This window comes from Hylobates moloch, unplaced genomic scaffold, assembly GCF_009828535.3.
Source record: "Hylobates moloch isolate HMO894 unplaced genomic scaffold, HMol_V3 SCAFFOLD_10, whole genome shotgun sequence".
Taxonomy (NCBI): Eukaryota; Metazoa; Chordata; class Mammalia; order Primates; family Hylobatidae; genus Hylobates; species Hylobates moloch.
In genome coordinates, this window is record NW_026652285.1 from 84,364,161 (window position 1) to 84,390,075 (window position 25,915).

The window sequence follows — 25,915 nt, forward strand, 5'->3', positions numbered from 1 at the left end:
CAATCATTAATAAAAACTTTTACAGTGACTGCAAATGAGCATGAGGAATTTCTCTGGGGCGTTGAAAATTTTCTAAAATTGGACTGTAGTGATGGCCACACAACTGTGAATTTACTAAAAATCATGAGTTGTAAACCCAAAGCAGGTAAACTGTATGGCTGTAAATTACATCTGAAAAAATTCCATTAAAAAAACCTATCAGCCTGGTGTTGTGGCTTGCACTTATAATCCCAGCTACTCGGAAGGCTGAGGGAGGAGGACTGCTTGAGCCCAAGAGTTTGAGACTACAGTGAGTTATGATCACGCCATTGCACTCCAGCCTGGGAAACAGAGACCCTGTCTCTAAAACTATCACATTCAAAAAATTTGGAAACAATTTTCTATCTTGTTTTAAAAATCTTACAAATGAAGCATATCAGTGAGTTTTAACTATTTGTTAGACATATTCAAATACAAGTTTTCAAGACCCACTGATTTAAGGGGAAAAAAAATCTAACTTTTCTAGATAAAATATGACAAAAATTGGTGGATTACATGAAAAATTTAATGAAATAATTATTGAAGTACAGCAACAATGAAACCCCTGCATTTAGATTATATTTATGATTTATCTTCTTCAGCTATGACAACCATTAAAATCAAGTAGTGAAATAATCTATCCTTGGAATACTGAATCAAAATGAAAACAAGGATTTTTAGTAATATCAAAGCATATTAATCATACTGCTCATAGATGATAATCACGTTTTATGGAAAAATAAACTCATTAATAAAAATCTTTAAAATAGTAAATATTGCTTATTTCATTGTTCTCATATTTCTATGCTGTTCGAAAGTTTGGAGACTATTTTTAAAACCTGAATCGCATTACGCCACTCTCTTGCCTTAAAACTATTCAATGGCTTCCGATTGTTCTTAGGTAAAAACCAAATTCCTTAACAAAGCTTTTAACAGCTCTTCACGATTTTGACCCTCCGCAGCTGTCCACCTACACCAGGTCTCCGTTATGCTTACCTATGCTCACCACTGGGCTTCCTTCACTTCCATGCACCAGGACCCATCTCTCCCCTCTCCCCCTCGCTGTGAAGACATTGTCCTCCCTTTCTGCCTGGCTGATTCTTACTCATGTTGAACAACTCAGCTTAACTATCATTTCTATTGAGTCCCTCTGCGAGGTTAGGCCTCCCTGCGTTACACTCCTTTTACAAAACCTCTATTTCCCATACTATAAATCATCATTGTAATAACTTACTAAGTCTTATTCACTGTTTTATCCTCAGTGTCAGCACAATACTTGGCACACAGAAGTAATCAATATACATTACTAAAAAAGTGAAATGTGCTCAATTCACACCTGTAGACAATATTAAAATAGCAAAAATGAACTTACCAAATAGGATAAAAAGCCCATGTGGTGTGATAAGCTGTAAAGGGTAACACAAAGTAAGTGTCTGACAATAATTTAAGTAAAAATTGAAAATAAGTTTATTTATACTGTAATGGCAGTTGATTTTATTTTAAGGCATGGTTTTATATGCTTCTTCTGTATATACTTAGTGATGAATTTTAATAAAAGTTCTTAAAACAAACTTAAGCATTTTAATTTGAATACAACCCTGGATCAGAAGCTACCATGGCTGGGCATGGTGGCTCACACCTATAATCCCAGCACTGTGGGAGGCTGAGGTGGGTGGATCGCTTGAGCCCAGGAGCTCGAGACCAGCCTGGACAACATAGCAAGATACTGTTTCTACAAAAGAATTAAAAAAAAAAAATTAGCCAGGCGTAGTAGTGGGCGCCTGTAGTCCTAGCTACTTGAGAGTCTGAGGTGGGAGGATCACTTGAGCCCAGGAAGCAGAGGTCGCAGTGAGTGAATGCAGCACCACACTCGAGCCTGAGTAACAGAGTGAAACCTGGAAAGAAAGAAAAGAAAGAAAAGAAAAGAAAAGAAAAGAAAAGAAAAGAAAAGAAAAGAAAAGAAAAGAAAAAAGAAAAGAAAAGAAAAGAAAAGAAAAGAAAAGAAAAGAAAAGAAAAAGAAGTGCTACTATACCTTCTCCTGAAAGACTATTTACATATAATACTTTTCAACTCACATCAGGATTGAGATTTGTGACGAGCAGAACAGAATTTCCTGGTATACCACCAGCCCCAGGAATGGCCATCCTTCCAGTGACAGCAGAGGAGGTGATTGTGAGAGGACCAAGAGCTCCAGGAACAGCTGGAACTGATAGACCTTTTAAAAATACCAAAAGCATTTCATATTCTAATTATTTGAAGAATTGTAACACTTGATAGAATATAAGTAAATAAAGAGGAAAGGAAAAATACAGAAAGAAAATGTGTCAAGGCTACCATAAAGATACTGAAGGCCAATTTTCTGCCCTACAGAGTCTGTCTGCAAGCTGAGCTCCTCATCTGCTGACATTATTATACTTAGTGCTCTATTATCCACACAGTACTCTGCAGAGTAACTGAACTCACTGGGCCTAACGCTATTAGGCTTTTCAGAGGGTCTATCAACTACAAACACTCCCTCTGTTTCTTACAATAGATATATCCTAACACCCTTCTATCAAGTGTATATGCTTTTCATACTGACTTCTACCATAAAATCAGATATGTATTTTTTTACAGTCCTTCAGCAGAAGTCAAAAACATGCATGCTAGGTAGTGCTATATGACATTTTATATGGGAAAAACATTTTGTGACTGTATAAAATGCTATATTAAATATTATTCTGACCAAAATAGATATTTACAGAATTCAATATTCTTTTGTGGCAGAAATGTTCTGAGCTCTCTACTTCTCTAGGTACTATGGAAATCCTGAAAGCTCAGTTAACACCAGAATACTGACACTATACTTAAAACAGCACACTTTCCCACTATTTTGTGTTCTCAGTTTAAAAACTGTCTAAGGTAAAACCCCTAGTTTATGCAAAATGAACCAATTCCTTAATTTAATGACTCTTTAAAATAAAGTCTGGCCACTTCACCACAAATCATGTAATTAAATTATAATATATTTTACATTCAGCCTATTCTGCTTGATAGTCTAAGAAGGTCACAACTGCCATCATCCATACTGCTTAATTTTAAAACTGTGCAGACCACATTCTCAGGCTGAATACTACTGCATGAAATCAACAGCCCTCACATGACATATTCCCATGCCCCTCCAGTCCAACCCTGACTTTTGCATAACTTTTGCTGTTTGTATGTCTGTTATTCATGAGCTAAGAGCACAGTTGAGCTACACTGTAGGGGGTGTGTGTGTGTGTGTGTGTGTGTGTGTTTATCTTCTATCAGCTTAAAAGTCTTATCAAGTCAGAAGCCCTCTTTTATTCACTTTTCATCTTTCTTAATATTAATTAATATTTATACATAGAGTATATCTAAAAGAAATATCCAAAATGAGGGAAAACATATCAAAATGTCCACCAATTATTAAACCTTGAGGAGCTTCAAATAAATAAAACTATGTTTTTAACATATTAGGTAGAATATTTACTTAATTAAACATATGTTAAGATATACTAAAAACCACCAAGATGGTAAAATTTAAAACCTCAACCTTCATATCACTTTTTCTGTTAACTCCATCCTCTCCATCAAAAAGAGAGTAGTTATTGGCCAGGTGCAGTGGCTCACCCTTTAATCCCAGCACTTTGGGAGGCTGAGGCAGGCCAATTACTTGAGGCCAGGAGTTTGAGACCAGCCTGGCCAACACGGTGAAACCCCATCTCTACTAAAAATACAAAAATTAGCTGGGCGTGGCGACATGCACTTCTAGTCCCAGCTACGCAGAAGGCTGAGGCATGAGAATCGTTTGAACCCAGGAAGTGGAGGTTGCAGTAAGCCAAGATTGCACCACTGCATTCCAGCCTGGGCAACAGAGCAAGCTATCTGTCTCAAAACAACAACAACAACAACAACAACAACAACAACAACAACAACAAAAGAAGAGTAGTTAAAATTCCCAGAATTCAAAGGTTAGACTATAAAGATTACTGCCAGAAAGCAGCTATGTTGCAATTTAAAATGTAGTTACAATCACAAATCAGTTTAAGTTGGAAATACGTGGAGTAGGCTTACCACTCTGTCACTCCCCTAATCACCAACCTCAGTGTTTTCTTTAGACACCAGAGATAAAACCATAAAGTAATATTGTCTCTTTTCCTTAAATTATAATCAAATTCATTTTGCTTACTATTTGGAAAATAATGGGAATCACTATCAAAGTATTAATCAACTCCTATCTCTTAATTACCTCCATTAGCTAAAGAGACAAAATATATATCCCCTGAAATAAACAGCATGCATACCCCTATATCATAATCGTCAAAACGCATTAATGACAAAAGGTTTTCCGAAGATGAATAGTGAATGTATAGCATGACTGCATATTATTTGTTGAGTACTGTCAAAGGCATTGAAGGCCCAAAGATAAGACAGGTCTGTTCAACACATAATTGATAAGCTTATCAGTAAAGACAGAAGCAGCTTATACATTTTATGTAACAACTGGAAAGGCAAATCTAAGGTTATTTAATGTAGTTAGCCTATAGTTATTTGTGCCAAAAGCAAACATAAATGATGCAGAACACATAATGGATTATTGGAATTAAAAATGGGACCAGAGAGAATAATTTGTAAATAACAAGGAGGCTATGTATCATACAAATCACTACACTTCTACAGCTGATATGTATAATGCTTTATGGTAAATTCTTCAAATATGATAACATTCTTCTTCTTAAGTTCCTAGAAAATATACAACTTCATTAAAAGTCATTTCAAATCCAACTTAAAAGAATCACCTGTAGCTTGAGGAAATCCAATGGCTGGGGCAAATCCAGCAGCCCCTGCATATGGTGAAGAAATTATACCTGGTGCACCTAATGGGAGACAGAAGCTAAAGTAAACATACCACCTTCTATAAATATCGTTATCAAAGCAATATAAAATGGCTCTATGAAAGTATATTACTAACAAAGAGATTCTGTTACGGAGTAAAGATCTGTTCAACAAGTGATCTTTTAACGTATAAAGAGCCTCTGCCACTTCCAAAGGCTAACCCCTTTCAACTGGGTTCAAGGACCAAGAGTACAGTTTAGCTGTAATTTAGTTTTGGACTAGCCTGAGATTCTTTCTCTTATTTAGAGCAATATTTCATAATGAAAAATCAGTTACTTACTAAATGTTATTAAATCTGTATCTGTGGGGTAACTATGCTGATTAAAAAAAATGAGTTAAAATCCTTGCCTTTGAGAGGCTTACAAACTAAAAGTACGAATTATAGGAGATTCATGATGAAGTTCGAATGGTACAAATTCAAATATATTACAACTGGAATAAGAAGTGATTGATCACAGAGGATTCGCTGTGACTGGTCAGAGAAGTTTTCACTGGAGGTAAAACCTGAGCCAGATATTATGTAATCGAAGAAGCACAGTAGTTAGCGTGTACTAAATGCTAAACAAATGCTGGTCTTCTCTTTCCTTTAAGAAGCGTGGTGACTGTGTATCATCAACAAAAACGGGAGTTAGTTCCAATGGAGAGTCAGTTTTAGTAGACAAATGATTAATTTGGTTTCGGGGAACATCAAATTTAAGATGATGACGAGATATTCAAATAGAAATGGCCAAAAGTGGAAATAAGGGAGCAAACTCAGATTATTGTAAGTAAACACATAAATTTGTGAATTACCTATGTAGAAATAAATGTGAAAGCCACACAAATGAGAGCTCCACTAAAAAGAGCACGAGACAAGAAATGAAGAAGGCTAAAGATACAGCCTGTGGGTATTGGTACACTTAAGCAATAGAAGGAAAGGGAATATCCTACAGAAAAGAGAAAGAGACTAGCTCTAGAAACAGGAAAAAAACAAGGAATTACAGTACCTCAATCTAGAGGAACAGTTTCAAAAGGGGGATGGGGAGGACCTTCAATATAGGGCACAGAGAATGAGAAATGAAAAAGGTAAAACAACAGTATTACAGAAATAGTGAGAGGTTGGACTGCAAACCTCAAAGGGGGGAGTTTGCTTTTTCAATGATAGGGAGATGACTATATTTATAGGCACAAGTATGTAGGCTCTATTTTCCAGGAGTTAAAAACTCATATAATTTTATTTTCTTCATTAAAAAGAATTATTTAATATAATTTATTAAATATGTAACTAATTATAGTAATTCAAGAAAATACAGTCACAAGAGACTGCAGGGATAGAATTAGCACAGAGAATTGACATTGAGATCCAAAAAATGAGTAACCTGACAGAATAATCGATGAAGTAAGAAGGGAGAGTGAAATCCATTTAACAAATACATATTGAGAGCATATCATGAGCTAAGCATTCTAGTGAGGAGTCTGAACAAAGCAGACAAGATTTTGTCTCTGCTAAACTTACACACAAGCAAGCTCAAGATCATAGGTAAAATGATTCATTTTTACAACAGAAAACACTACATTAAAGGCACAAAGGAAGACTTCACAAAGAGGCCTCAAGATAGACACAAGCAATTATGAACATCTACACTAGAAAGGCTAAAAACAAAGTTAAACATAAGGAGAGATACAGTGGATACTGTATTATTGTTGCCAAATATTCACTTGCCCCCTTCTATATAACTGGCCAAACATGACTTGCAATGCCTTTAGGCGGAAGAACACACATTTCCATGCGGTTCACACCAGGCTTGATCATGTCATGTTTTTCCCAAAGAATACTGGTGGAAATGACACGTTACTTCTACACAGAGCCTTTAAGTGGCATTATGGGTTTATACCTGCTCCCTTATTCTTGACTCTGCCCCAAGAATGCCATGTCTCAAAAAGGAGTGGATCTTTAGCGTGGGCCCTAGATAAAAAAGACAGGTGGAGGATGGCTGCAAGAGCTTATTCACAGCTGCCGAGGCATGGGAGAAAAACAAACATTAATTTCTATCAACCACTGATGAGGGGGAGCAGTTGTAAAGCACAGCAAAGTGGCTAACACAGATGGCTACAGAAGGGGTGAGCAGAGAGACCTCTAGCAAGCAGTAGATTTGAGAGAAATGAGGAAAGATTTTGAGATAACTATCATAGAACATTAACTAGAAATACATAAAAGGACTGACAAACAATTATCAAGACCAAATTTGAATAACTGTTTCCATGTAAAATAAGATTAATAAGAACATTTGCTAAAATTTGACAAAACACACATTTTTCAAGTGTCTATATAATCCACACTCCCTAAATGAGCAGAAACAGAAACATTATATAGCAAAGTAACCTGTTAGACAATGGATTCATATCTTTATTTCAGAATGAGGCAATTACACAAATCTTTAAGAAAAATGTTTCAGACCTGAATAAGAACAGATTCTTCACGTTTGGAAAATGTACCACCATGATAGCAACCAAGGCAATACGAGTTAATACATAAAATAACATTTTAACCTATGAAATCAGTTTATCACAGTGTTATCTGAAATAGCAAAATCCTAAAGAAACAAGCTTAATGTCTAAATTGGAGAATAATTAATATAAACTAACCTTACTGCAGAAAAATGCTCAATGAACAAGTATAAAGACTTTCTTCAAAAAACCTTAAAGTTGCCAAGATTATAAGGAGTAACTAGGCCCAAACTCTAACACTGTGACACTGAGCTTTGGTTTGATCAGCTCAAGGGGTAGCATGCCAGAAGCAAATCCCAGGGTTAGCCCACGGTGAGAAGTCAACAGAATACTCTCACTGCATTAACCTATTAATGTAAGCTGAAAATAACCTACCCTATCTACTATTCCTCCCATCTTCAAAAGACTACGAGGAAGGTTTGCTTTGTGACCAGCAGAGAAGGGAGAAAAGTCCCCTGAAAAGTTCTAACCAAAAGGAAGCTTTCACAAAAATTTACAGCCCAAATTTACATTTCTTGGAAGTCCAAAGGAAAATCAAGCTATGAATTTAGGTTGAAATGATCCTGAACGTAGAGCCTTTAATGCTGCAGGCAAGCAAATTCTCTCTGGAGGAACCAACACCTTAATCCTGGGCTTCAAAGGACAATCATAATTAATTCTTCAAGTAAAGTGAATAACTCATCCCCACCCTCCCCCACAAAAAAACCCAAAAAGTCAGAAATATCTAAGCAGAAAGAAAATTGCAAAAAATCTGAGATACTAAATTAAGCAGATGAAGATTTAAATAGTATGGTTGAAAAAAGACATACAAAAAAAATCTGTAGTACAAGAGACACTTTTTAAAAATGAACCAAATAAAATTTCCAGAAATGAAAGCCACAATTGCTAAAATCTAAAATTACAAGACAGATTTAACAACAATTAAACCAAGTTGAAGAGCGTCATCAGTGAACTGAAAGTTAGGTCCTAAGAATTATTCCAAATGTAGCTCAGAAAGAAAAGTAAGTTTGACACACTGAGGACAGTATGGGGGTATAACATGTCTAATCAAAGCTCCAGAAAGACAGGAGAGAAATAGTGTAAGTGGGAATATATGAAAGGATAATTTCTAGAACCACTAAAAATAACAATCCACTGACTGAAGAAGCCCAATGAGCTCCAATTAAAATAAAAATAAAGCCTTAAATGAATACATCATACTGAAACTACACAAAAGAAAAAGGACACCAAAGAAAAGGAAAATCCCTAAAGAACAGCCAGAAAAAACAGAGCAGTAGGTAGCTTGACAACTGACTTTCTTTTTTTTTTTTTTTTTTTTTTTTTTTTTTTTTTTTTTTTTTTTTTTTTTTTTTTTTTTTTTTTTTTTTTTTTTTTTTTTTTTTTTTTTTTTGCAGATAATTTCTTTATTGAAACTATCAGTGAGTTTTACTATGAAATTTTACATACATGATGGAAAGTGGAAGACATACCAATTATATTCCAGGAAAAAATACTTTAATAGTATTGTTATATAGTGTATTGGCTAATTCCAGTGGATCCTCATCTCTCACTGCTGACATTATCTCCAATATTTGAATTATATGGCAGGGTTCATTTCTGTCTTTTAAGCAGTGCCCACTTTCCCACTTCTTTTTGGTAGGAAATGCAGTTTTTATATATTTTGATCCAGCGTGTGTACTTTTGACTCCACACCAAGGTGCATCTGTCTCAATCATTAATTTTTCACTAGGAATTGACTTCAAAACTTCCAAATTAGCTTCAGTTTTCAGTGAGCAACCATTAAATCCTATATAAAGATCCAAGTCAATCAAAGCAGCTGCTGCTTCCTTGGTACCATCAAATGAATGCACCACTCCCCCTACACACCGATCTCTATTTCTTTTCATTATGTCCAAAAATTCAGCATGTGAGTTTCGACAATGAAGAAACATTGGTAATTTTGTTTGTTCTGATAGTTCAAACTGTTTTTCAAAATATCCACCAGTATGATGACAGGAGCTCCAAATTTAGCTCCAGGCAATGGGTTACAGGAAGTCCTGCAGGGTCATGAGCTTTGGAGTTTTCTCAGCAGCCAACGTTCAACATGGCTCTTGAGTTGAGTATCTTTGGGACAAAACTGCAGTCGGTCAAAATCAAGTCCACATTCTCCTATTGCCACAACTTTCCCTTTATTGTTTTCAGCAAGATTTAGCAACTCCTTTAAGTAAAGATCAGGGTTATTCTTTTCAAATTCACCACATCTTGTAGGATGACATCCAACTGTACTGAAAAACATATCATTTGTTTGTGCCAAATGCAGTGCATCTTTACTGTCTTGTAGATTTCCACCTGTAATCATAAACTTGATGCTTTTGAACCCCCCTATAAATTCCTCTGAACATAGGGTCAGTCAAGTTGATACCAATATCGATAAACTTGAAGCGACTCATGACCGCACATAGCGGACCTCCCCGGCGGAAGCGGAAGTCGACAACTGACTTTCTAAGAGCAACAATGGAAACCAGAATACCATGGAATGGTATCTTTAATACGCTGAAAGAAAAAATACCTGTCAACCTAGAATTTTATACTCAGCAAAAATGACTCTTAAAATTGATAACAAATAAAAGATATTTTGCGGCAAATAAAAACTTCAAATACGTTACCATAGAACTTTCCTAAGTGAAATACTAAAAAGTATCCTTCAGACAGAATATAAGTGTTTTCAGATGGCATGTCTGAGTTGCAAGAAGGAATGAAAAGCCTGAAGAGTTATACATGGTTTAATCACTGATTGTACAAAACAATAACAACAAATTGCAAGATTAAAGTCAAATAATGTAAAAATATAATAACATCACAGGTAAAAAGGAGGTAAAAGGAGTCCAAGTATCCGAATATTCTTCTATTACGTAAGAAAAGGTACAGCTATTAATTAACATCAGATTTTGGTAAAATGTTTGAAAGTTAAAAATCTAGATAAAAACAGAAGCAGTGCTAAACTTCAAACCAGTAGTGGAAAAAACAGAATAATAAACATTTATTCAGCAAATATTGTTTGCATGGTTATTTTGCTTCAGGAATTAGGAAATATTAAACTAAATGGGCATCCTACTCCCCAACTCTGCCCTGCTGAAGTTTAATAGAGATTAAAAACAGAATAAACAATACATAGAATATGCAATACGTTAATTGTATAGCACGTAAGGTAACAATTACTATGGAAAAAAACAGACTGGGCATAGTGACTCACACCTAGAATCCCAGCACTTTGGGAGGCCAAGGTGGGTGGATCACTTCAGGCCAACAGTTCAAGAGAAGCCTGGAAAACATAGTGAGATCCCCCTCTCTACAAAAAACTTTAAAATTAGCCAGGCATGGTGGTGCCTGCCTGTATTCCCAGCTACTCAGGAGGCTGAGGTGGAAGGATTGCTTGAGCCCAGGAGTTCCAGGCTGCAGTGAGGCATGATTGCACCACTGCACTCCAGCCTGGGTAACAGAGTGAGAGATCTGTTGAAAGAAAGAAAAGAAAAAGAGAGGAAAAAGAAAACAAGAGAGGGAGGGGAGGGGAGAGGAGGAGGAAGGAAGGAAGGAAGGAAGGAAGGAAGGAAGGAAGGAAGGAAGGAAGGAAGGAAGGAAGGAAGGAAGGAAAGAAAGAAAGGCGGGAGGGAGGGAGGGAGGGAAGGAAGGATCGATCAGGAGAGTTCTGAGGAAGACCTTGTCAAGACAGGTCAAAGAAGGCAGATGAGAAAAATCTCTCTCAGTGTACCTGGGAGAAAAGCACTCCAGGCAGAAGAAATAACCAGTGGAACGATCTGGAGGTTGGAACATACCTAATATGTTTGACAAACAATAGGGATATCAGTATTGAGGGGTAGAAGGATGAAGTAGGCGAGCACGAAAAAAGATCTGTCAAAAAGAAAAAAGATGGTACAGGGCTTTGTAATCCAAAGTAAAGATGGGGGCATCCACTCCGAAAGAAATAGAAACCTTTGGAGGCTAGTCAGCATTAGAGTAAAATGATTTGACTTAATTTCTTTTCTAACTTATATACAATACAATGTACATATATACATGTGTATGTACTATATTATGTATATCTATGTACAATGTGATGAGTTTTGATATATTGTCATGCACAGCAGTCAATAATGATCCACATATACAATGGTGCTCCCATATGATCATAATGGAACTGAAAAATTCCTATTGCCCAGTAATGTTATAGCCATTGTAACACTGTAGTGCAACATATTCCTCATATGTTTGTAGTGATGCTGGCATAAACAAACTCAATAATATAAAAGTACAGAAAATAAAATTGTGTACATTATATAATACTTGATAATAAAGAATTATGTTACTGGTTTATATATACTATACTTTTATTATATAGTATATACTATACTATACTATACTTTTTATTGTTATTTTAGAGTGTACTCCTTGTTTTTTTTATTAAAAACTTAACTGTAAAACAGCTTCAAGCAGGTCCTTCAGGAGGTATTCCACAAGAATGTATTGTCATTATAGGAGATGACAGCTTCATGCATGTTACTGTCCCTGAAGACCTTCCAGTGGGACAAGATGTAGAAGTAGAAGACAGTGATATTAACAATCCTGACCTTGTGTAGGCCTAGGCTAACGTGTGTATGTGTCTTAGTTTTTAACAAAAAACTGAAAGTTGAAAAAAGTTTAATAGAAAAAAGTTTACAGAATAAGGATACGAAGAAAAAATATTCTTGTACAGCTTGTAAACAAAAATATTTTCTACACAATGTGCTTGTGTTTCAAGCTAAGTATTATTATAAAAGAGTCGAAAGTTAAAAATAAAATTAAAAGTTTATGAAGTTAAAAAGTTATAGTAAGCTAAGGTTATTTTATTTATTTATTTACTTGTTTTTTATTATTATTTTTTAAATGGAGTCTCACTCTGTCGCCCAGGCTGGAGTGCAGTGGCACAATCTGGGCTCACTGCAGACTCCGCCTCCTGGGTTCAAGCAATTCTCCTGCCTCAGCCTCCCGAGTGGCTGGGATTACAGAAGCCCTCCACCACGCCCAGCTAATTTTTGTATTTTTAGTACAGATGGGGTTTCATCATGTTGGCCAGGCTGGTCTCGAACTCTTGACCTCAAGTGATCCATCCGCCTCGGCCTCCCAAAGTGCTGGGATTACAGGTGTGAGCCACCATGCCCGGGCAAGCTAAGGCTAATTTATTAGTAAGGAAAGAAAAATATTACTTCCAGTCCCGCAACCTCTACTCATGGGAGGTGCCCTATACAGGTGTACCATTTTTATCTTTTATACTGTATTTTTACTGTACCCTTTCTATGTTTAGATACACAAATACTTACCATATGTTATAGTTGCCAACAGTATTCATTACAGTAACATGCCACACAGTCTAGGTGTTTAGTAGGCTGTAACATTTATGTTTGTTTAAGTACACAACAAAACCACCTAATGACACGTTTCTCAGAACGTATCACTGGTTAAGCAATGCATGACTGTTTATTTAAAGCATGTGAAATTATCATCACAATCAAGATAACAAATATTCCCATCATTCCTGAAAATTTTCTCATGTCTCTCTGCAATCTCTCTCTCTCCAAACCTTGTCCTCAGGCAACCACTGATCTTTCTCATACTATAGATTAGTTTGCATTTTATAGAAATATATACAAACAAAATTAAACAATAGGTGTTCCTGTCTGGCTTCTCTTGTTCAGCATAATCCCTTTGCCTTTATCACTACTTTATTCCTTTCTATTGCTAAATAGTACTTGATTGCATAGAAGGACCACTTTTATCTACTCTCCTGTTAGTAGAATACTTCTAGATTTTGGCTATTATAAATAAAATTGCTATGAACATTTGTGTTTAATTAACACTTAACATTAAATCACATTTTAATTAATTTATTTATATATTTCTTAGAGCTGGGGTCTGACTGTGTTGCCCGAAATGGAGTACAGCAGCTATTCACAGGCTTGATTAGCGCACACTCAAGCCTAAGCTCAAACAATCCTCCTGCCTCAGCCTCCCACGTAACAAGGACCACAGGTGTGCTGGCCACTGCACCCAGCAACGTTTTTAAATTTCACAAATCACCAGGCTAGGTAGGAGCCAGAGGTTTTGCCAACTTGGAGTGAGTGATGTTTGCCTTTTGGTTTTCTTGATGTATCTTTCAAACAGCGGAGCACTAAAATTATGATGTACAATATGTAAATTATTTCCTTTTATGGTTTGTGCTTTCTGTGGTCTAATAAACTTTGCATATCTCCAGGTTACAAAGATTTTCTCCTATGTCTTCTTCTGGAAATTTTATAGGTATAAGTGTATTAGTTTTTAAGAGACAGGGTCTTGCTATGTTGCCCAGGCTGGAGTGCAGTGGCTATTCACAGGCACACTACCACTACTGATCTACATGAAAGTTTTGACCTCCTCTGTTTCTGACCCGGACCAGTACATCCCTCCTTAGGCAATCTTGTGGACCTCCTCTCCTGGGAAGTCACGATATTGATGCTGACCTTAAGTGTAGACATCTGATCAGCACAGAGCACTACAGCCCAGAACTCCTGGGCTCAAGTGATCCTTCCACCTCGGCCTCCTGAATAGCTGGAACTACAGGTCCACGCAACAAATTTTACATACAGGACTAAGATCCATTTCAATTTAATTTGTCAGTATGCCACAGGATAATGGTTAGTACTTTTTATCCCAAATACCAATATCCACTTACACAAAACCCACTTGTTGAAAGATTTTCCCTTTCCCTAGTGGATTAGATTAGCAACTTTGTTGAAAATCAATTGACCACATCTGTGGATCTATTTCTAGCCTCTCTAATATGCTCCATTAATCTATATATCTATCCTTCTGACATTACCAAACTGGCTTGATTACTGCAGCTCTATATTAAGTTTTACAGCTTAAAAAGAAAAAAGTTTTCAGCAGCTCTATTCTAAATGCTTTCTTTTCCCATTTCTATATTAATTTTAGGAGTTTGGTCTATCTTACTTAAGCAAGAAAAAGAATTAAAGTCCCAGGGATTAGGCCAGGTGCAGTGGCTCACGTCTATAATCCCAGTATTTTGGGGGGCTAAGATGGGTGGATCACTTGAGGTGAGGCATTTGAGACCAGGCTGGCCAACATTGTGAAACCCCATCTCTACTAAAAATACAAAAAATTAGCTAGACGTGGTGGCAGACACCTATAATCCCAGCTACTCAGAAGGCTGAGGCATGAGAATTGCTTGAACCCGGGAGGCAGAGGTTGGAGTGAGCCAAGATTGTGCAACTGCACTCCAACCTGGGCGACAGATCGAGACTCTGTCTCAACATATAAAAAAAGCCCCAGGGATTAGAAGAAAGGATATAAACTGTCATTATCTGTAGATGATATGACTGTGTATATTGAAATGTAAAAAGAATCCACAGGTAAATTATTGGAATTCGTAAGAATTTATCAGGGTTTCTGAGTTATGAAATCAAGAGATAACAATGTTGTATTTCTATATTACCAACAGTTAGAAAACGAAACAATAATGATACTTCAAACTTACATTGGGCTTATGTTAGGTATCATTTTAAACTCTTCATGTACCTGAGCACATTTAATATTCACAACCCTACCAGTTAAGAACTGTTACACATTACACATAGAAAGAGAAATGTAGAGTAGTTAAGTAACTTGCCCAAGATTACACAGCTCATAAATAATAGGTCCAAAATCAGAATACAAAAAGTATGGTTCTTAGACACCACACTATGCCATGTAAAATAAAAGTAAAAGTAAGAAGTTCTCAGGAATAGCCGGGCACAGTGGCTCACACCTGTAATCCCAGCACTTTGGGAGGCCGAGACAGGTGGATCACGAGGTCAGGAGATCAAGACCATCCTAGCTAACACGGTGAAACCCCATCTCTACTAAAAATACAAAAAATTAGCCAGGCGTGGTGGCATGAGCCTATAGTCCCAGCTTCGGGAGGCTGAGGCAAGAGAATTGCTTGAACCTGGGAGGCGGAGGTTGTAGTGAGCTGAGATCACGACACTGCACTCCAGCCTGGGCAACAGAGTGAGACTGTCTCAAAAAAAAAAAAAAAGTTCTCAGGAATAAATGCAACAAAAAACGTGCAAATCTTTAAGGAGAAAAGTCACCCAACTTTACTGAAAGACATTAACAAACATCCAGGCTGCAGTGGCTCACGCTGGTAATCCTAGTGCTTTGGGAAGCAGAGGTCGGAGGATCACTTGAGACCAAGAGTTTTAGACCAATCTAGGTAATACAGAGGGACCCTACCTCTAAAAAAAAATTTTTTTCTTAATTAGCAGAGCATGGTGATGTGTGCCTGTGGTCCTGGCTACTCAGGAGGCTGAGGTGGGAGCATTGCCTGAGCCTGGAGGTCAAGGCTGCAGTGAAACCATGATTGCACCATTGCACTTCAGCCTAGGCAACTGAGCAAAATCCTATCTCAAAAAAAAAGTCCAAATGAATGGATAGATGCACAATATTCAAAGACTGGAAGATTCTATTGTAATGATGTCAATTATCTTCAACTCATTTGTAAATTCAATGTAATGTAATCCCAATCAAAACCCCAATAGCTACTGTTGCTGCTTTTTTTTTTTTTTTGGAACTCAACAAGCTGATCTTAAAATGCTTAAGAAATACAAATGGTCAACAATTGCCAAGATAGTCTTAAATAAGAGTAAGATAAAAAAGACTTTAGCAGAGATTCAAACTTCTGGTAATGACAAACGGGGACAACCAGACCAATGTAGCAATGCCTAGAAAAACAAGTCTTGTAAGTATTAAGCTCGGCCGGGTACAGTGGCTCACACCTGTAATCCCAGCACTTTGGGAGGCCGAGGCGGGCAGATCACTTGAGGTCAGGAGTTCAAGACCAGCCTGGCCAACATGGCAAAACCCTGTCTCTACAAAAAATTTAGCCGGGTGTGGTGGTGCACATCTGTAGTCCCAGCTACTCAGGAGGCTGAGGCATGAGAACTGCTTGAATCCAGGAGGCAAAGGTTGCAGGGAGCCCAGATTATACCGCTGCACTCCAGCCTGGGCAGAGCGAGACTCTGCCTCAAAAACAAAAACAAACAAACAAAAACTCAAGTTAGTAGTATGTGTTTGCAATTCCGAAACCACTTCTGTGTAATCTAAGATTAAGCAAATAAGTAAACATGTTGAGGCTAATGGGAAACAGATTTCTTATGCTTGGAGAGTTATCGATATGTAAAGAGTGATGGACTGGAATCAGGGTTTTCAGTTAAAATTTGTTTTTTAAAATACACACACACACACAGAAACATATTTATGAAGCAAACATAGACACATGTCCTAGTCATTTCCATTTAGTCATGCCGTATTATCAAGGAGCACATCTAATGTTTAGGTATTGATTTTTAAATACCATTTTCTCCTAAAAGAAACCAGGGCTCATTGAAGAAATGACTGATTCCAGTGCCAGGTTGGGTAAAGAAGATCTGGAATATCTAGTGCCAGAAAGAAAGGGAGTGCTCCAATTATGATGGTGTCACGTCAAAAGGCCACAGAGCCAGTGTGAACGGGATCCTACTGGCCAAATCAGGGGCAATTTGAAAAAAATGAAAAACGATAGTAAGAAATTATAACCTGTAGAATAAAGTAAGAATCTATGAGTCCTTATTGACATGAAATAAATGAATGAAAGTGATGGGCCGGGCGCAGTGGCTCACGCCTGTAATCCCAGCACTTTGGGAGGCCAAGGCGGGTGGATCACGAGCTCAGGAGATCGAGACCATCCTAGCTAACATGGTGAAACCCCGTCTCTACTAAAAATACAAAAAAATTAGCCGGGCGTGGTGGTGGGTGCCTGTAGTCCCCGCTACTCGGGAGGCTGACGCAGTAGAATGGCGTGAACCCAGGAGGCGGAGCTTGCAGTGAGCCAAGATGGCGCCACTGCACTCCAGCCTGAGCGACAGAGCAAGACTCCGTCTCAAAAAAAAAAAAAAGTGATGATAAGAAACCTCATCCTCTCAAAAGTGCTGAGATTACAGGTGTGAGCCACTCTCCTAAACTTTTTTTTTTTTTTTTTTTTTTTTTTTTGAGACAGAGTCTTGCTCTGTCGCCCAGGCAGGAATGCAGTAGTGGCATCTTGGTTCACTGCAGCCTCTGCCTCCCAGGTTCAAGCAATTTTCCTGCCTCAGCCCCCCAGTAGCTGGGACTACAGGCACATGCCACCACGCCTGGCTCATTTTTGTATTTTTAGTAGAGACAGGGTTTCACCATGTTGGCCAGGATGGTCTCGAACTCCCAAACTCAAGTGATCCACCCACCTCGGCCTCCCAAAGTGCAAAGATTACACGTGTGAGCCACCGCACCCAGCCAAGAAAAACATTCTTTATAATAAAATGCTAGCCAATAAAGGTAGAAGAAATGATGGAATTAGCAAATTATCTCATGGCAACCATCACAGTAACAAATAATTTTGGCAACAGATGTGAAAAATAAAACGTAGGCCGGGCACGGTGGCTCACGCTTGTAATACCAGCACTTTGGGAGGCTGAGGCAGGTGGATCACGAGGTCAGGAGATCGAGATCATCCTGGCTAACACGGTGAAAACCTGTCTCTACTAAAAATACAAAAAACTAGCCAGACGTGGTGGCAGGTGCCTGTAGTCCCAGCTACTTGGGAGGTTGAAGCAGAAGAATGGCATGAACCCGGGAGGCGGAGCTAGCAATGAGGTGAGATTGCGCCACTGCACTCCAGCCTGGGAGACAGAGCAGGACTCCGTCTCAAAAAAAAAAAAAAAAAAAGAAAGAAAAGGTGAAAAGTGGTAAGAACGGTATTTTTATCGCCTCAACCAGTAAATTCGTTACAAAGGGAAAAATAGTAACATTACAGGGAAGAAACTTGCAAGACCACTTTAATAAGTGATCAAAGCTAACACCATAAGAAAAAGGATAAATTAACATCATGTGTCTCCTAATGTAATGAGGTAGGAAAAACACAAAATTATTTCTACAGTATTTCTGCTCAAAAATGTACACAATGATGAGGAAAACCAAGACATCTATATTGAAAGATGTTCTACAAAAAATACCCTCCCTAGACTCTTCAAAAATCCAACAGTCCAACCTGGACGACACAGTGAGACTCTGTCTCTACAAGAAAATAAAAATAAAAATAAAAATTAGCCAGGTATGATGGCAAGTGCCTGTAGTCGCAGCTACCCAGGAGGCTGAGGTACAAGGATCACTTGAGCCCTGGAGGCTGAGGTTGCAGTTAGCTGTGATCACATCACTGCACTTCAGCCTGGGCAACAGATTAAGTCCCTGTCGCAAAAACAAATAAATAAATAACAATAGTTATGAAAAATACAGAATAAAGAAATGTTCTGAATTAAATGACTCAAAAGAGACATGACAAATAAATTAGCCCAATACTTGTTTGGATCTTTACCAGAAAAAATTCTGTCATAAAAGTCATTATTTTCACAACTGGCACTTTGGGAGGCTGAGGTGGGAGGATCACTTGAGCCCAGGAGTTTGAAACTAGCCTGGTTGAAACAGCAAGACTCCATCTCCACAAAAAACGAAAAAAAAAAAAAAAAAAAAAAAAAAAAAAAAAAAAAAGCCAGATGTAGTGTTTCTCGCCTACTGTCTAGCTACTTTGGAGGCTAAGGCAGGAGGATCGCTTGAGCCCAAGGTCAAGGCTACAATGAGCTATGATCATGCCACCGCACTCTAGCCTCGATGACAGAGAAAGACTATCTCAAAAAAAACAAAAAGTCTATGGATTAAAGGACTGTATAGATGTTAATTTCCTAACTTTGATAAGTAAACTGTATTTAGTAAGAATGTCTTTGTTCTTAGTAAATACACAATGATTAATTTAGACATAAAGGGACACCATGTCTGCAACTTAAGTGGTTCGGAGGTGGGGGAAAACAAATATACACACACATGCATACACAAATATAGGTAGTGTATATATTATATATGTATATACATACATACACATAAATACTCAGATGATAAAGTAAATATGGCATGATGTTAATAATAGGGCAATCTGAATAACAGATACATAGAAGTTCTTTGTACTACTCTTGCAACTTAATTTCAGACAAAATTTAATTTCAAAGTTTAAATTATTACTAAAACACCATAAACTTTAGAATATAAGTAAACATATTTATGACCTTATATCACAAAGGAGTTCTTAAATAAGACACACAAAAAAGCACAAATATAAAGGAAATAAGAAATAAACTTGACTACATAAAAGTATCATTAAGAGAATAAATCAACACGTCAAAACTGGGAGAAACTATTTGCAACCCATATAACAAACAATGGACTAGTATCTGGAATACATCATGAATTCCTACAACTAAGTAAGAAAAAAAGGATAAATAAAACACAAAAATAGACAAAAGAATTGCACAGGGATGGAGGTGAGAGGTAAAAGACTACACATTGGGTTCAGTGTACACTGCTTGGGTGATGGGTGCACCAAAATCTCAGAAATCACCACTAAAGAACTTATTTGTGTAATAAATAATAAATAAATAGAACAGAAAATTTATGAGGATGAATAATAAACAAAAATATGTTCAACCTCATTAGTAATTAGGAAAATGCAAGTGAAACTATGTTAAGATAACATTTACCATACACTAAAATAAAAAAAATTTTTTTTAATCTCACTCCTTTCAGTAGGAGATGGCTTAAAAAAAATTTTTTTAATCTCACAATGCAGTTATAAACTGGTGCAATCACTTTAAAAACTGGCATTATGTAATAAAACTGAAGAAATATGTTCTCTCTGACCCAACAATTCCTTTCCTATGTACTTCTTAGAGAAAACTCTTGTCCAGCAGGAAAGAATGTTCATAGTAGCATCAAACTAAAACAACCAAAATATTTATCAACAATAAAACGGATAAACAAACCATGATATGTTATTCTTCCAATGGGATACTATAGACTTGACCATACTGAGAATGAATGAGCAATAGCCACATGTATGAATATGGATGAATCACCAAAGACATACAGGGCAAATAAAGTCACAAAAGAAAACCAGCATGAGTCCATTTATGTAAAGTTCTAAATACAGCTTTAAAATTTTTTTAATGCTTTAAAGTATTGAATGCTTTAAAAAAATTTTAAGTTGCATTTAGGGATATATAATGAGTGGTAAAAAAACAACAGGAAAACAGAAAAGCAAGAGAATAATAATCAAATTTGGGACTGTGGTTATCTTGGGGGAAGGAGAGTGAACAAAATTGATTAAGAAAGGTACACAGGGTGCTTCTTCAGTATGTATAAATATTTTATTTCTTAACCTGGGTGGTAATCACATGGGTGTTTATATACTTATGTGTTTTATAAGCTTTTCTATAGGTAAAACAAATGTCACTAAAAGCAAGGACATAGTGCTTATGACTCAGCCCTAGAAACTGTAAAGGGAAACCTTTAAAAGAGAAAGAACAGCCAGTGAAGTAGGAAGAAAGTAAGGAGACTGGTGTTTCAGAAGCCAAAAGAAAAAAGAAGGGAATAGTGAAACTGTGTCAAATATTAGTGATAGGCAAAGTAGAGAAACTTTCACACAATATATAAAGTGCATTGTTCTCTCTCTGATGAATCACTTTTTTAGGATGTAGACATTATTTTCCAGTGACTAAGGATTTATTAGTAACATTAATGAGAAAGGATATGAACATTCTAATATTTTATATTCAGAAATCAAAATTCTTAACATATTTTTTAAATGTCCTCCTCTCATAATACAGAACATTAATTGCACCAACAGTATATAATCAATTATTAGAATAAGTGAATTCTTACATTTGACACCTGAGTTCTGGCAAACTTTAATTTGCCCCAGTATTTTTTTTTTTGCCCCAAATATTTCTATCATTTGTTATTAAAATGGTAATGACAAAGACCTTTGTCACTGCCAAATCAGATAAGTAAGTTAAGGGCTGGTAACAAATACAAAACACAAAAATTTGGTCAAAGAAGCCAAAACAGACATTTTGTCAATATTAGAAAGATGCACTGAATCATTCCCTTGGCTTTTTAAACTACAAATAATAAAAAAGCTTTTACTTTAAAGTGATGAACTATTTTTTAGAAGAGTTTGGACAATCATTTGGTTGTCTTAATTTTATAATTTGTTGTCTTAATTCTTTTAATTTTTTCACCTATAAAACATGATGAACTAAATACTACTTAAAGTCCCAACTAGCAATATTTTATGGTGTTATTTGGGAAAGGAAAAATAAATCACAAAAGGTAGTAATACTTTAGCTAAATAATAAACCACACTTTTGAGAACTGTGAAACCAAAAGTAGCACACACTAACCTAATAAGATATTCAAACTGGGCCATTCATTGCTTTTTCCTTAAGAGGTTTACTTTAAATAAAAAAGGCAGGCTCTTCAAAGCTACAATTTGCAGAGACAATTTAGAAGGCTGTATTTTTACTAATGCAAAATGCAACTTCACACAAGCTTAAGATACAGCTGGAAGTTCTAAAGTTTAGGAAACAAAACAAAATAAATCCTCTTCTTTGAATAAAAGATCACACTATTCATTTAAGCTTGATATAAAATATCACTACTTAAAAAAGGAAAAGTATTTTTCTCAAGAGCATATATGGCAAAATTATTTTGGCTATAAACTAGCATATTTAAATTAATGTTAATAAGACTACTAATTTGAAGCAAATGGTTTGTGGCTTTTAAAGAATGAGTAGTATCAATGTTAGAAAATAAATTTGTAACTCTATTTCAGATATTTATTTGTTTTGTCAACAGAACCTCCTAATATTAATATTTAATTAATGGGTATACTTTATTCCAGGATTCTTGCTTTCCTTTATAAATCCTGAGAGAATTCAAGAAGAAAAAGGCTTATAAACATATATGGCTTAATAAATGAAACTTGTAACTTCAGAAAATTTGCTTTGTGACCCAAAAAAGAACTACTCACCAAAAGCAGCAGCCATAGGGGGTTCAAGGGATGGCTGGCCATCACCAGTAGGAAGGTCTAAGCGAGTGAAGTCTCTGCTTTTGTCATTATTATATTTCACATTAAGGCTGGTGAGCTTGGAGAAGTCAATGCGCAGAGTGCAGCACGCATTATAGATATTCTGGCCATCCAGAGCCTAAAGCATGTAAGAAAGGGACTGGTTTGGGCAAGACAACAACACTGATAACGAAGAAGCCTATACTTTGACAAAGAGTGGCAATCAGGTGTAAGGCAGAAAGCACTGACTAAAAAGCCAAAGTCTTGGGTTTACTTTTACCTCACAGTCATTAACTATGAGCCTAAGAGAGAAAAAGAAAATCTCTAAGTCTCAGCTTTCATCTGTAAAATAAGACTGTTAATATTTATCTTGTCTGTGGTAAGATCAAATAAGAGAGGAGAAATGTGAAAGATTGGAAAACTACTGTCTATCATAGAAATGTTCACTATTATTATGATTATCTTGCCTATACCAAAAGTTTTAAGATACTCTGATTTCACATTCCATTTTAATTCATTTTAGTATAATTCACATTACACTAGCATGTATAAGCTTTGTTAGGATGAAACAAAGCTTTTGTAAATGGTACCTGTCAGAGCCACAATATATAAAATATTACCTACCACTTATTTTTTTCTCTTGTAAATTTACTTTGTAATACTTTAAATAATAAACTGAGGAAGACGTGGAGTCAGTTGTGACCAAAGATTAGCAACCCCGCCGGGCGCGGTGGCTCAAGCCTGTAATCCCAGCACTTTGGGAGGCCAAGGCGGGTGGATCATGAGGTCAGGAGATCGAGACCATCCTGGCTAACACGGTGAAACCCCGTCTCTACTAAAAATACAAAAAATTAGCCGGGCGTGTTGGCGGGCGCCTGTAGTCCCAGCTACTCGGGAGGCTGAGGCAGGAGAATGGCATGAACCCAGGAGGCGGAGCTTGCAGTAAGCCGAGATCGCGCCACTGCACTCCAGCCTGAGCGACAGAGTAAGACTCCGTCTCAAAAAAAAAAAAAAAAAAGATTAGCAACCCCTTCCTTTGCAAGAATAAAAATTTACCTAAGGGTATTTGTGGCCACTTATGACTTTTACAAATGCTTGAATTTATAAAAATAGATACCAGAAAGCAAAGCACATAAAAATAAAACATATATATATATCCTGATTTATAATAATGGTAATTAACAAGTATGCCATCATAAAGGTACAAAATAATATATCCAAGTTCACGGTACAGCAAATATAAAGGCTGTACTCCCAATCGAGTGCCAGACACTGTGTGGTACACAAAAGTACCACAAGCCTCAGTCCTCATCTTTGACCAAAAACTAGAAATGACTAGCAAAAAGTGCTACAAGATGAAATTAGTGTCAGGGATAGATATCAACAGAAGGTATGTCTAAGATAACTGAACTGAATGTCAAGCTTGGTATCTTGTCAAAATAGGCTTTCACGTACTAAAAAAAAAAAAAAAAGACAACATGAATTGACAGCAGCATATTTCCTAAGATTTAGTATCTCCACCAATTTAGAGCTCAACAGGAATAAACATTGAATACAGCTGCAAAAATGGTGAAATCAATCTCTGACTGATTTAACAGAAGTAAATGGTCTACAGCCATACCACCCTGAATGCACCTGATCTCATCTCAGCTCAGAAGTTAAGCAGGGTCGGGCCTGGTTAGTACTTGGATGGCAGAAGTAAATGAAAGCACGAGGGTAATGATGGCTCTGTTAGCTTATGTGAGGAGTACTGTGTTCAATTCTAGACTTTAAACATGACAAATGGGACCTGCGTCTCAGAGATGTGAGAGGTGACAGGAGATTTGAGATCATTTCATATGAAGAAGTAATGATTTTTAGCTTAGAAAAAAAATACATGGAATCATACACTTTAAAACGACTAAAATGGTAAACACTATGTATATTTTGCCACAATTTTTTAAAAAAACACATGGTAAAGTGGGGCACAAGAGAAGGTATCACTGGAGTGATTAATAATTGAAAAATGAAACAAATATCATAATTACCATTTTGGCATAATGTGCATTTACTGGGTCAGCATACTGAAGCAAGGCTTGAAACTGATTATTCTTTGTAAAGGTGATAATCTTCAAGACTGTGCCAAATTTAGAAAATATCTGGAAAACAGTTCACATTAGGTTAAATGTAAAAGAAAAGTATTAAACTAATGTACCTTTATAAATACAACTTGTTCATAAATCCTTTTAAATGAAAATTTTCTCTTGAAAACTTTGGTACCAAAATGACTTAAGCCTAAAACATTAACATTTCAATACCCATGACTATCTTAGAACAATGCCCAGTACACAACAGGCACTGGCCTATTTTATGGCATATACAAATGGTACAGTATTAAAATAGGAGATGACAATAATCAATAGCATGAGATGTGTTATAAAGCATATGAATAAAAGTGGGAGTCATGGACCAACTATTTCACCCTGTGAAGAATCATCTACTTTTTGAGATTTCTGTAGCCACTAGAAGATGTTCAACTAGAGGCTGCTCTATTAATTCACCAAATATTTGGAAAGACAGCAGTAAACAAAACAGAGACAAAAGTCTATGTCCACATGAAGACAGACAATAAACATTTGACAAATATCCTAATATCTGGTGATTTTTAAAAGTCTTATGAATAAAAATAAAAGGGAAGGGGTGAGCATGAATCAGAACGCAAGTTGAGACAGTGCAAGAGTGGCGGCCAAAGAAGGCCTTTCTGAAGTGTCTTTTGAGAAGAAAAGAGTGAGGGGAAGGCTTCCTGACACCAATATCCTCACAATACGTGTTCTACCTCAGCACCACAGGGCTCACAGCCAGGGTTACTATTAATAGTAACTCATTTCTGAAAGACTAAATAGGGGGGATAAAACAACAATATATTTAGTTTTCCTCTGTTGATATGGTTTGGCTCTGTGTCACCACCCAAATCTCATCTCAAATTGTGATTCCCCACATGTCAAAAGCAAGACCTGGTGGGAGGTGACTGGATCATGGGGGCAGTTTCCCCTTTGTTGTTCTCGTGATAGTGAGGGAGTTCTCAAGAGATCTGATGGTTTAAAAGTGGCAGTTTCCGGCCGGGCGCGGTGGCTCACGTTTGTAATCCCAGCACTTTGTGAGGCCGAGGCGGGCGGATCACAAGGTCAGGAGATCGAGACCATGGTGAAACCCCGTCTCTACTAAAAATACAAAAAAAATTAGCCAGGCGTGGTGGCGGGCGCCTGTAGTCCCAGCTACTCGGAGAGGCTGAGGCAGGAGAATGGCATGAACCCGGGAGGCGGAGCTTGCAGTGAGCTGAGATTGCGCCACTGCACTCCAGCCTGGGCGACAGAGCGAGACTCCGTCTCAAAAAAAAAAAAAAAAAGTGGCAGTTTCCCCTGCGTGATCTCTCTCTGCTGCCACCATGTGAAGAAGGTCCTGGCTTCCCTTTCGCCTTCTGCCATGACTGTAAGTTTCCTGAAGCCTCCCCAGCCATGCAG

At 37.0% G+C, this 25,915-nt stretch overlaps 2 protein-coding genes across 20 annotated transcripts in view; both read right to left on the reverse strand.

Moving 5' to 3' along the window:
* PTBP3 (polypyrimidine tract binding protein 3) overlaps window positions 1-25,915 on the reverse strand; it is a 167,900-nt gene that overhangs the window by 12,317 nt on the left and 129,668 nt on the right. For all 19 annotated transcript variants that reach the window (XM_058444822.1, XM_058444823.1, XM_032164886.2 and 16 more), the window contains 5 exons: window positions 24,443-24,553; window positions 22,380-22,554; window positions 4,822-4,899; window positions 2,095-2,234; window positions 1,391-1,424 (listed from right to left, as the gene is read on the reverse strand). In XM_058444822.1, coding sequence (XP_058300805.1) covers window positions 1,391-1,424; window positions 2,095-2,234; window positions 4,822-4,899; window positions 22,380-22,554; window positions 24,443-24,553 — 538 coding nt within the window. The remainder of the gene's footprint in view (window positions 1-1,390; window positions 1,425-2,094; window positions 2,235-4,821; window positions 4,900-22,379; window positions 22,555-24,442; window positions 24,554-25,915) is intronic.
* Window positions 8,698-9,853, reverse strand: LOC116475549 (deoxyribonuclease TATDN1). Its single transcript, XM_032164887.3, is given in 3 exon segments — window positions 8,698-9,382; window positions 9,496-9,750; window positions 9,752-9,853. Coding segments are annotated over 3 exon segments (843 nt in total). The 5' UTR covers window positions 9,835-9,853; the 3' UTR covers window positions 8,698-8,877.